Genomic DNA, 12,433 nt, shown 5'->3' on the forward strand with positions numbered 1-12,433 from the left:
ATTTAGTTGAACAAACTGAAGGTAATTCAATGAGGTCAAGGAAATGAGTCTACCTTTATGCTGTTTAACGAGGCTTTTTCTGCCCTGCACCGCTGCAGTGTTGATGGGAGCAGTTGGGCTGAAGGGGACCTCTTCCAGGGGTTTGAAATTGCAGCATCCATATATATCTTTTAACAATAATTTTTCTTACAATGTATTTAATATAGTAAAGGCTTTGACATCTGTAGACCCTTAGCTGTTCAGACTTTCAGAGGTCTCAGCAGTTGTGCTGTCTTTCTGAAAGCCCAACTTGTTCAAAAAAAGACACAAGTCTTGTGTATGTGGGGGATTTTTGTCATCTGGTTAAAGGTCAGTATTTAAAAAACAGATACCCAAAGAACTCAGCGTATATTTTCTCAAATGTGTACTGAATGCAAAAATGGAAGATATTTTTTTGTAAAAACGGTCCTTTCTGTCTCTTCCTCCTCTCCAGTTTCCTAGTTAGATATAACAAAACCTATGATGGCCTTCAAACAAGTGCATATTTTAAAAGGAAATGAATAAGTACATAAAGCTATTTTCATATAAAATATTAGTATGAAAATGATAGCTCTGTGTTACGATTGCTGCTCTTTTTGGATGAGGCATCTCGGTAAGAACGCCTTTTGTGATTAATTTAAAGGAACTTTTATAATAGATAAGGGTAAAGGAGCCAATATTGGTTTGGAAGCCAAGAAGGATTATAAGTATAATAAAAAGTTCATTATTATAAAGTCTGTTTCCAGAAGTCTGTGTTGAACTTAGTGCAAACCCTGGAGGTGCATCTGGTGATAATTACATTTGAGAGAGGCAGACACTGATTTAGATGTTCATTTTATTGATACCAAATTTTAAACTGGAAGTGGATGTGTGCCCTTATCTTATTAATGACTCAAGACCAAAATGTTAAGAAGTGTTATTTGTTTTGCAGCTGGAGCAAGAATGCAAATGTTAATATGCTTTGGCTAAAAGTCTCTTTAACAAGAGAAATTCTTTCCATAGTAGCTTCCTAGATGGATAGTTTATTTCATCAATATTTGGAAATTGCAGAAAAGTGGGGTTTTTTTGATTTTCTTTCTACGAAAGCAAACTTATACCAGTTTGCATTTTTAGATTCTAGTGGGGGGAAAAAAAAAACTATTTAAAACTGATATAAGGGATGTGGTACTTTTGCAGCAAAATAATAACATTGTAATCATCTGTAATGGAAAAAAAAAATGCAAATATAATACTTTTGCCATTTCAGTTCTTGTATGATGACGCTTCCAATGCTATACTTTTTTAAAGATCCGGTCACTAAATACTGTCAAAATTTGTTTTGCAAAATAGATAATTGCTATAAGAGTTGATGAAGCTTTATACAGTTTAGGTTTAAGTTTAGGTTTTAAGTTGTGTAGTTTAGGTATATCGATAGTATGAGCTTTTTTGCCAGCTGCACAAGTGCCCCTTTACCTCGTGCTACACCCGTGGACTTGCTGGCACCCAGATTCACTTGCCAACTTGGGTACGAGGTATGGTTTTCAGGAGATCTGTAGATGTCCTTCACATTTTGAATCATTTAATATTACAAGCATTTTCACTACATTTGCATGCTGCCTGTATGCCGTGCATTAAGTTATTGATTATAAAAAAATATTGCGAATAAATTTCAGCTAAAAATTAGCTGAATACAGTCTCATCAACTGAAACTGGAATAATAACCAATGACCATGTTTTTAGGAAAGTCCCTAGAAAATGCAGAAATATTCTTAAATATATTTGGAAAAATATATCTTTGCCTAAAAGACAACAGTGCACTATTAACCTTTTAAAAATACTACCAAAAATAGTTTTAAAAACTTTGACCTGAAGTATTCATCCCAACTTTTCAGGATACTATTGAGGTTTGAGTCTTACAGTGAAACCTTCTTAATTTGACAAAGTAGATGTCCTGAATTGAGTATCGAAATGAGTCTCCCTGTTTGTCTGCCAACACGTTGGTTTTTCAAGGTATCGCTGAAATTGTTCTCTTCCACCAAATGAACTACATTTCCCACTAAAATTAGGTTTTTATTCATTCACATACATGATTATTAATAGTGAATATTTCTTAATATCCCCCCAAAAATTTAATAGTTCAAGATGCATTCTGTTAGGCTAACCATACATTTTGCATTGATGCAAGTACTGGAAGGTCAAAGACAGAGTATGCTGCAATTCAAAACTTGTTCATCCAAAAATCTTTTGATCTAAGTCCAATATATTGCTGCTTTACACAAGCTCTTGTAGTTGTGCAACTGATGTATGAGGTTGTAGCTTACCCCTTTTTTAAGTTATTCTTGTTTTCCAACTTTTTGAAGCACTTTCCAAATGTCACTTTTTAGATTTTTTTTGTATAAGGCTGCCAATGTAAAGTCATTTCCTCTGGACAAATGAGCTCTTTGTACGTTTTCCTCTCTTAACAATGATAGTTTGAACGTTACGGTGCGCAAACAGGCATGTAACAGAGTTTAACACTAAAAACGTTCATTATTGTAGCAGAGCTATTGTGCTCATTTTGCACATAATGCTTATTTAGTGATATAATTGAATGATGGCAGAGAGCAAAACCTCAAACTTAAATTCCTTTTAGCTTTTTCTGGTTTTGGTTTTTTTGTTTTTTTTTTTTTTTTTAAGTTGTGCTGTTCCTGGCTTATAAAAAACATCTTTTCTTTCCCTGTCACAGCTGTTTGAGATCACGGTGCCTCTCTCTCACGGCCCCAAGCCCGTAACCGTCAGTTTTGCCAATCACACGTCCTGCCGCTGCATGTCGAAGCTGGATGTTTACAGACAAGTTCATTCCATCATCAGACGTTCCTTGCCAGCAACACAAACTCAGTGAGTAGAAGACTTGTCTTTCCCTTCACATTATGAGCGTGCCTATATTTAATTTTTATTTTTATTTTTTTCTTAAATATTCCTGGGAGCTTTTACAGTTACGGTGGGTGAACTTACGCACATCAGTAGTAGCAGAATGCATTTTGCAAAGGAGCTAATATTGTTTTACATGGAGAAAAATGTTAACTAAAGTAGCATTACCTTTCTACCCAGTGGATAAATTGGAACTAGACGGTCTAAAAATGAAAAAGAATGTTGTCTGTGGGGTTTGTTTCATGGAAAGAGCTACAGTGCAATTGAGGCGTAAAGGAAACATCAATAAAATCCACTTTTTGGGGGGTTGGACTAGGTGATCTCCAGAGGTCCCTTCCAACCCCGTATCATTCCGTGATTTTTTTAAAGTCATCATAAAACTATCACAAAATACTTATTTTTGCTAATAAGGGTTAGACAACGTTTCTCTCTAAAACTGTATTTTCCTATTTGAAACGCTGTTAAAAAAAAAGTCCTGGTGTTAGGGAATCCTTGGCTCCAAATCTTTTTGGACCTTTTCATATGCCAAGAGTGAAAATAAAACAAAATGGGAAGGGGAAATAGAGGGTTAATTGACAGGCTGCAGAATTAGCATATTGATTTCTTTGGTGATTTTGAATGAGAAAGTCACAGAGGGAACCTGGCACTGAAGCAGTTGTTGTTAAAACACCTGAAGAACTCCTTCCCTTTGTCCTAGACAACTGAGTGATGGTTTAATGTTGTATAAATATTTAGTAGAACAAAAATACGTAACAGACTAACAGTTGCTTTAGGAAGGAACCAATGACTCAAAGCTGAATTGGAATTAATTGTAGACATTTTTTATAAGGAATACTGCAAAATACTGAGATGGAAGCTGGGTCATCTCCTCTGTGTTTACATTCACTTAAAGTCTTGATGTTTTCTGACGTGTTCCAGCTAAAAATATATTATATTCTACTTGAATTCAAACTATTGAATTTGTTCATCAAAACACAGATCATAAACAGTGGACTAGAAAAATATTAGGAAACAAATCTATTAATAGTTTAATTAATTGTGTAATGAACAGGTTTTTAAAATTCAAAACCCAGGAGTCAATAATAAAGTGAGATTGTGCTGTCTGTTGGCAGCTTCTCATGCTTCCAGACAAAGAGCAGTTGTAATGACCATTGCAAGAGTTTATTCTAGCCAGGAAGCAGCTGCCATAATTAGAGGGAATTAAGCGTTCGGCTACCACACGCTGACTAGCACTCCCAGTAAGGGATCATGCTTCAAGAAAGGGATGACAGAGGAGTACTAGCTCAGAATATATACAGGCCTTCTCTACTCTTAGGTACTGTCTTTAAGTTTAAAATCTGTGGCTTTTTCAAGAAAATAGGGGGGGGGAAACCCAAAACACACCAAGCTGAGTGCTTCTAGATTCTAGAAAGGGAAGTAAAGATGTTCCTAGTGTGTGCCTGGGTGCTCTTCAGAATCCCACCAGCATTTGTTTGTACTAATGTTCTCAATTTCTTTTCAACTTCTGATTTTTCCTTAACATTTTTATTTAGAGGTTTGAATGCTAATAGAACTGTCATAAATTCCAAAGTTGGAAGTGTACGTTCTTGTCACAGTGGCAGATCGACGTGGGTGCATGTATTTATGTGCATGCTCATTTTAACAGAAATATAGTCTTGGCTTTCTTATGTATTACTGCAAAGAAAAGCCTAGGAGTGTAATCTCTGGGTTTAGGGTAATAACACTTGGGGTTTAGTAAGAATTCAAGGCTGGATTATGCCATGGTGCCCAGGTACATGTTAGGAAGAAGAAAGAAATGATATCTAAGATAGAATACAAATAGTTGATCTTCTTTTTGGTTTTATATAAAATATATTTTCTGAAAAATTTTATCCTGAAAATTAAGGTCTAGGTCTTTGCCTGTTCTCTCCTTCTTTTCCTTCCAAAAAGTAGTATCTACCTCAACGTACTTGCGTAGCTGAGGCATGTCAGTTCATGCTTATCTGTGTTTCAGAATACCTCTTGGATTAATGGTATCAAATTGTACTCTTTGTTTATACAGAATTCCATCAGGACGTGCAACTGAGTTAGAAAATTGACTCTCTTAATTTTAGAATTTTTTCTGTTTTGGGGTAGGGGAAGCAGAGGGGCCTTCAATATACATCTTTCAGATCCTGGTCTCTATGAGGAGCTTTTTGTCACATGGTTTGTAGGTAGGCACCTTAGAACTGATTGACAAACGTATTTTAGATGTGGTTTGGACGTATGTTGTATAGATTAAATGTTTTATTTGGTACAGCTACAAAACTCCAGCAGGTAAAGAGCATTAAATTGTTAAATTGTTTTATTGACTTTCATTTCTAAAGTGAAGAGGCATCTCTGCTGGAGTCCAAATCTTTAGATTCAAGAAAGTTGTCCAGGATTTGAGTGGCTGGTGAGAAAGAGTCAGTTAATGTCACATAACTTTCACATAAAGGGAAAAGGAATCCGATAATCTGATTTTGTTTCAGAAATTAGAGTTTGGTCTACAGCATTCATTCAGAAACTATTATCAGCCGTCTTTTGATGTCTGTATGCGTGAAAACATTTTTTGTACTGCAAAAATCAATGTAGAAAATGTTGCCTGTTAACCACCTATGTGGTATTTGGCACACAAATATTTTTAATACTGGTCTATTTTCTCTATGAGGCTTACTTTCAAGGATTAGATCTGTTTCCAAAGTACCTTAGGAAAGTAAAAATATCAGTTTCTAGAAGTTAGAGCTAAAACTTGAAATGTGGGAAGGTGTCCCCAACAAATGGTTGATGATCCCCATAGTTGGTAGAATCTTAATTAGTAACAGATTTGATAGGAGTTAAAAAGAAGATTTTCGAATGAGCTGAAGATTTTCGAAAGGGTTTTGTAATGGAGGGAAACAAAAGCAATTAGCACCTAAAATCAATTTTTTTCTTCAGATAGTCTGATAGTAAATCAACAGTGTAATTCATTCCACAGGTGTCATGTGGCAAACAAGACCTGCCCAAAAAATCATATCTGGAATAATCAAATCTGCAGATGTTTGTCACAGCATGATTTTGGTTTCTCTTCTCACCTTGGAGATTCTGGTAAGCAGTTTTGCTTAAACAGTTAAATGTAGTTCCATGTTTTCATTTAGCTAAAGGAGAAATTAAAAACATGAAAAGTAAATAGTTGAATCTTTTTCTTTACCAATGTTATTAATGGTTGTTGCCTGTCTTTGACATATGTTCGTTCTTAAAACACCTTAAAAGGTACAAATTTCATATAATTTCTTCACTTAAAAATGCAAGATGGGTAGAGGCAAAATTCTGATAACTGCAATTTCTCCACTGTGTTTCTAGACACGTCTGAAGGATTCCATATTTGCGGACCAAACAAAGAGCTGGATGAAGAGACCTGCCAGTGTGTCTGCAAGGGAGGCGTGCGGCCCTCCAGCTGTGGACCTCACAAGGAATTGGACAGATCGTCGTGTCAGTGCATGTGCAAAAACAAACTTCTTCCCGGTTCCTGTGGGCCCAACAAGGAGTTCGATGAAGATAAATGCCAGTGTGTATGTAAAAAGACCTGTCCTAAACATCAGCCACTAAATCCTGCAAAGTGCATCTGTGAATGTATAGAATCTCCCAATAAATGCTTCTTAAAAGGCAAAAGGTTCCATCACCAGACATGCAGGTAAAAACTCAGTCTTTAGCCCTTTCATTGTGTTCAAGGTGTAAAATTTTCGGTTGTGTCATTAGTTGCCTTGATGGATTGCTTTGTAGCCTAAAGTAAACACTAAAACTCTCTTCAATTCAGTTTTATCTTCTGTGGTTTTTATCACCTCTAAGAGGAAACTATGAGGCAGAAGTAGTATTTTAAAGTATGTGTAGTTTCTTGTACTCCTATTACTACTTCATGTGATTTAATTTTTTTTCTTTTAATGAAAATGAGCTGTAAGTTCAAGCTCCCCATTTTTTTTAATGCTACTCAAAATCCCACTCTATTTTTCCCCAGAACTGAATATTGCAATTGAAATAACTCAAATATTCCTTTTTTGGAATGGATTTGATGGGTTAGTTCTGGAGATATCATTATTCATTTTCACTTCCTAAATTTTTGCATATCCTTCATTTCACTCAACTGATACTAAAGATTCATGAATGCATAAAAAAGTCTTATAGCTCTGGGTGATTTCTGTGAAAAATAAACATATATAACTGTAAAACAGGCTGCCCACATTCATCTTTTAAAATGGGATTTGGTCAGGAAAAAAACTCTGCAGTTTCTTTATATATCATGGGAGCTTTTCCTTCCACAACAGCTACACCCATAGTGGTAGCAGTCTATATATAAAAATGCGAATGACTTTAGGTTCTCAGAAACAAACCATTTCATTTTTGCTTTGTGTATTTTGTGAAGAAAGTTTTCCTGTAAAGTGAATTTGTTAAAACAGAAGCAATGCCATTTGGAGCAGAAAGATCACTTATTTAGTGACATATGGGAATCCTTCTATTATATTAATGACAAATAACAATTCCAGAAATGTTCAGGCACTGGAAATGGAAAATAGAAAATTGGGACACTTAGATGTCCGTGGTCAGAAAAACTTGGACATTTAAATGTCGTGTTTATCAAAAGTAAACCTTACGTATTGCTTTAATATAACATGTAGTTAGTAATAAATATATTGCCAGATATATATTCATTAGTTCATCTTGAATAAAGAAAAAATGTCTAATATTAGGAATGAGACCTGTGTTGAAATCTCTAAAATAGAGGAAAAGATTAATAGTAACTGACATTATGTGTTTTCCTGTTTGGCCTTTTTTTTTTTTTTTGAGTGGAATAGAAGGGTTGTTAGAAACATAAGAAATAATTCTTCTCTATCATTTAGTTTTTATTTTAATTTTATGTTTGCAGAGGGAAAAAAACAATCTGATTACATGAACTTTAGCACGTTACAAATTCTTAGCGCTACTCGAGTGTGCACTTCCAGCAGTGCTACGCGTATAAACTGTGTGCATTTTAAAAGAACACTCACACCTGGAGAAGTCAGGCATTCAAAAAGCTAAGAAATGCCCTAATAGGTATCTGATGCCACCTCTATTGATTTAAAGACTTGGTATTTGAAGGAGGCGGTTGAGCTTTTCTCTGTGGTGTTGTGGTTGGATATGATAAAGAGTTTGAACCCCTTTCTCACTTGCAAGGACAATGTGATATGGGGTGCTTTTAGCTGTTTCTCTTTTCTAAGCAGTTTATCTTTGTGTAGAGAGAGAGAATTATTTGTATATAGTGTGACTCCACAGCTCTCCAACCAATAGCCCTGGAGATAGTAGCATTGTTAAGGAAAATTGAGGAGGCAACCTCTCCTCCTTCTTGAAAAGCTCTTAGCACAGGTTCCTTGCATATTTGGTGTGTCCACAAGGTTTCTGTCAAAGCAAGAAAAAACCTTGCAGAGTCCTCTTTGTCTTTTGAAAGAAAGATCCCTGGCTGCTATAAGAGCGTGTAAATGGAGGTGCCACGCTATAACTGTGGAAGATGCCTGAGACCTGGACAGGAGCAGACCCCATCGCCGTGTCCTAGTGTCTGTCCCTGTGCAGACAGACGGTCCTTGTAGGTCCTTGTAGGTTCAGGTTTTGAAGGACCTGCATTTTTATGCACTCGACCTGAAATGCCTCAGTGTCTAATGTTAGACCCTGCTCCAGAGGACAGGAATAAAAAGTCATTTACAGAGAACAGGACCGGAAGAAAAAAGAAAAGGAAAAAGCCCAACAAAACACCAATAATTCTACTGGCTTTACAGGTGATCATGCTGTCACCACCACTAAAAGTAACATTCCTACTTCAGTTTCATCCATGCAGATGTTAGACTCTCTAAAATCTCGAAGCTGAGCATTTGGTAGCAAAAAAAAAAAAGAATCACAATTTCTGACCATAAAGAGAAAGTTGCCACTGGCTCACCCAGCACTACATATATTGGCTGCACATCTACCTTAGCTCCAGCAGGCTCGGGTTGGCCTCATCAACACAGGCTTCTGTCACATGGAAGCACTCCATAAACAACATTCAGCCTTAATCTTTTGAAAGAGCTAGTCTATTGTTCAGCAGAGTTTCCTAAGGAAACCACATTTATACAGTTACAATGACTCTGCTACTATTCACCCAGTGCTATCACCTCAAAAATGTATTTTGGTCAGTTTTGGCCAGGCCAGATAACTAGGCACCTCAGCTGCAAAGCGTTTTAGAGGAGGAGAGGGGCTTTCTTGCTCTGTTGAAGTGTTCCAGATAAGGATAAAATTGCAGTGACCTGACCTTGACCGCTGCTAGACACCAAGTCCCACGGGAGGGATGCTTTGCGGCACGCTCAACTGTAAGTGAAGTTTGCAGTTCACAAATGAACTTCCCCTATTTAACGATTACCTGGCTGCTTCTCGGCTTGTGCAGCGAGTCATAAGTGGGTGGAAGAGTTGAGCTTTTTCCTTTTTTTTTCTTTTTTTATTTTTTTTCCCATATCTTTCTGTTATTTCATTCTACGGTCATTCAGTACATTAAATAGCCTAACTTTCACGGCAGGGATGGGCAAAAAGGCAAGTGAGGTCAGTGTTTCATCCACTGCATCTCTACGGAGTACCTTTTTTCCCAGAACAACCTACTGCTGGCTGCCCGTTTGCTCGGAGCACTAGGTCCTTCAGCGAAAAAGCGAGACAGTAAAGTTCTCTTGCTTTCTTTCTCAAGTGATACCGTGATTTTTGTTGCCTTTTACCACGATTTCCAAACACCATTGGGGAAAAGATGAGTAGGGCTTTGAGAGATTCCCGTGAGCTGCTACACTCATCTCAAATATCTATATTAAGTGGCACAAAATCATGTTACTCCCTTAATTACAGAGACCACACTGGTGAAATAATCTGTGATTAACGACATTGCAAACACTGAGCAAGATGTGACTAGTTAATAAATGTCATGTTTGCAGCCTTCCTCATTCCTTACAGTTTTCCTCATAGCCAGGTTCCTTGGTTGCACTCGCTGGCTTGAATTAATGTAACTGTAATCCAGATGTCATCTCATAAACAAATTATTGCCGAGTGGTAAATTGGATTCCAAAACAAGCACACACCATATTAACTTATCTGCAACAATAATAAGAGTAGCCACAAGCCCGAAAGAAGAGTTGCCTCAGGAAAAGGAGAGTGACATTGCCTTAATATAGTGTACTGTCGTGTCTTTGAACTGAAGTAAGTAGGAATTATAGTAATAGATCATAATATCAGTGTTTCACAAACAGGCACACATTATTTAAATACTATGTTGAAATTCAAAACATATACTTTTGTCTTTTGACTCCTTGCCAGTGTCTGAAAAAAAACCCCCCAGACTTGTACTTTGTCTCCATTATACACCAGAAAGTATTTAGCATTGTTATTGTAAGGTTATTTTAGGTCAACTTCTTGTTTTAATAGAAAAATAAAATAGGAAAAGGAAGAGTTCAGGGACAACCACAGATATTATCTTTGTATAACTTCTATTTTTCAGTCAAGGAATCTGCGAAGAAAAATTGTGTTGTGTTTTAGGTGGATGTGACTTGTGATTTAATGCTCTGTTAAACTTATTTTAATCAAGTAAGGACTACTTCTGTTCTTTTTCCTTTAAGATTTATCATAAATGTCATCTATTCCATAGATAGATGCAATGTGAGGCATCGATATATCCCCCCCTGGCCTCAGGGAATGGCTATAAAAGTTTGCAGCGTGAAGGACGTATGTTCTTGTTTTCCAGATCAGAGTCAGGGGGTAACAAAGGCAGAGAAATCTCTCTCGGGCTTATTGCAGCAGTGAATGAGGTGAGAAACAGTCCTGGGTGAGAAGATGGTAAATTTGATCACCACCTGGTTCTGGATTGCCACCTCAAACATGCAGTGCGTCATAACAAGCCTATTGAAGTAGAGAAAAACATCGCTGTATTTTCAATATTAAATTTTAAAAAGTACTACTGAAGATTAGAATGAAGCTACAACCAGGCAATATGTTAAAAATATTCATGAGTATCTGTTGCAATAGAATAATTTCTCTTCAATAGCATTCATTATTCATTCTTTTCTTGGCTTTTGTGAAGAATGGTCTAATTTAGGACCTTCTTATGCAAGAACGTAAATAGAAGTTAAAAGACTTGTATTTGTAGGAATTAAGTATCCTGTCGAGAAATGGCAGTCTAAATGTACACAGCTTTCTACTCCAGATTAATATGAATGATTGTGTTTCATTAATTTCATTAGGGCTACAAAGATGATCAGAGGACTAGAACATCTCTCTGATGAGGAAAGGCTGAGGGACTTGGGTCTTTTTAGTCTGGAGAAGAGAAGGCTGAGGGGGGATCTGATCAAGGCCTATAAATACTTAAAGGGTGGGTGTCAGGAGGATGGGACCAGTCTTTTTTCAGTGGTGCCCAGGGACAGGACAAGAGGAAATGGGCACAAACTTGAATGTAACAAGTTCCACCTAAACATGAGGAGGAACTTCTTTCCTGTGAGGGTGGCAGAGCCCTGGAACAGGCTGCCCAGGGAGGTGGTGGAGTCTCCACCTCTGGAGACATTCAAAACCCGCCTGGACACGCTCCTGTGCGACCTGCTCTGGGTGGACCTGCTCTGGCAGGGGTTTGGACTGGATGATCTCCAGAGGTCCCTTCCAACCCCATGTGATTCTGTGATTCTGTGATTCCGTGATTAATCCCTACTTTTTTTTGCGTTTCTTCAGTTGTTACAGACCGCCGTGCACAGTCCGAACGAAACGCTGCGATGCTGGGTTTTATTTCAGCGAAGAAGTGTGCCGCTGCGTACCCACATATTGGAAAAGACCACTCATGAATTAGCGAAGAGAGCACTACTCCCTGCTTGGGTGTACATTTTTTCTTTTTTCCATGAGAACAAAAGAACAGCAGAAACTTTGCTAATATTTGGAATTAAATGTGCACCAGGGACCCTGTGGGGCTTTCAGAGACGGACACATTGTGCTTTTCTCAAGATGTGGAAAGCAAATGTAGAAAATAACTGGGGTTCATGTTTTGTAAAGGACTCAATAAGGACTTATTTTCTGCCAATGACCAAACAGCCTAGGTTCTTCTTCTTGTGATTTTTTTTTTTTTTTTAAAAGAGATAATGACTATATAATTTATTTCCACTAAAACCATTGTGCAGCATTTCTGTTTATAGCAGTAACAATTGTTAAAGCTCACTGTGATCAATATTTTTATATCATGCAAAGTATGTTTAAAATAAAATGGAAATTGTATTATATAATGGTGAGAATGTTTAATCATCTGCCTATAGACAGGAACTACAATTCAGCTTTATTACCAGGGTCTTAAAAGGGGGGGAAAAGATGTTAAAAGAAAGCACTTTTATGAAAAGACAACTACAGAGATTTTTCTCATACCTGTTATATATGTTATTTGAAATAGAAAGAGTTATACTTGGTGTTTCCTGACCAGTGGTATTTCTGTCTCTAGAATGAAATTAGCAAAGCAAGTACAATTAATAACTAATGGAAACGCTGG

The 12,433-nt window shown here is 37.0% G+C and overlaps 1 protein-coding gene across 1 annotated transcript in view; it reads left to right on the plus strand.

The window, feature by feature from the left end:
- The window catches only part of VEGFC (vascular endothelial growth factor C), a 79,362-nt gene extending 67,190 nt beyond the window's left edge, over positions 1–12,172 (plus strand). The window contains exons 4-7 of the mRNA XM_074155012.1: positions 2,723–2,874; positions 5,882–5,991; positions 6,247–6,577; positions 11,635–12,172. Coding sequence (XP_074011113.1) covers positions 2,723–2,874; positions 5,882–5,991; positions 6,247–6,577; positions 11,635–11,749 — 708 coding nt within the window. The 3' untranslated portion in view covers positions 11,750–12,172. The remainder of the gene's footprint in view (positions 1–2,722; positions 2,875–5,881; positions 5,992–6,246; positions 6,578–11,634) is intronic.
- Positions 12,173–12,433: the final 261 nt, after the last annotated feature.

The sequence above is a fragment of the Numenius arquata genome, chromosome 10 (assembly GCF_964106895.1).
Source record: "Numenius arquata chromosome 10, bNumArq3.hap1.1, whole genome shotgun sequence".
Classification (NCBI taxonomy): domain Eukaryota; kingdom Metazoa; phylum Chordata; class Aves; order Charadriiformes; family Scolopacidae; genus Numenius; species Numenius arquata.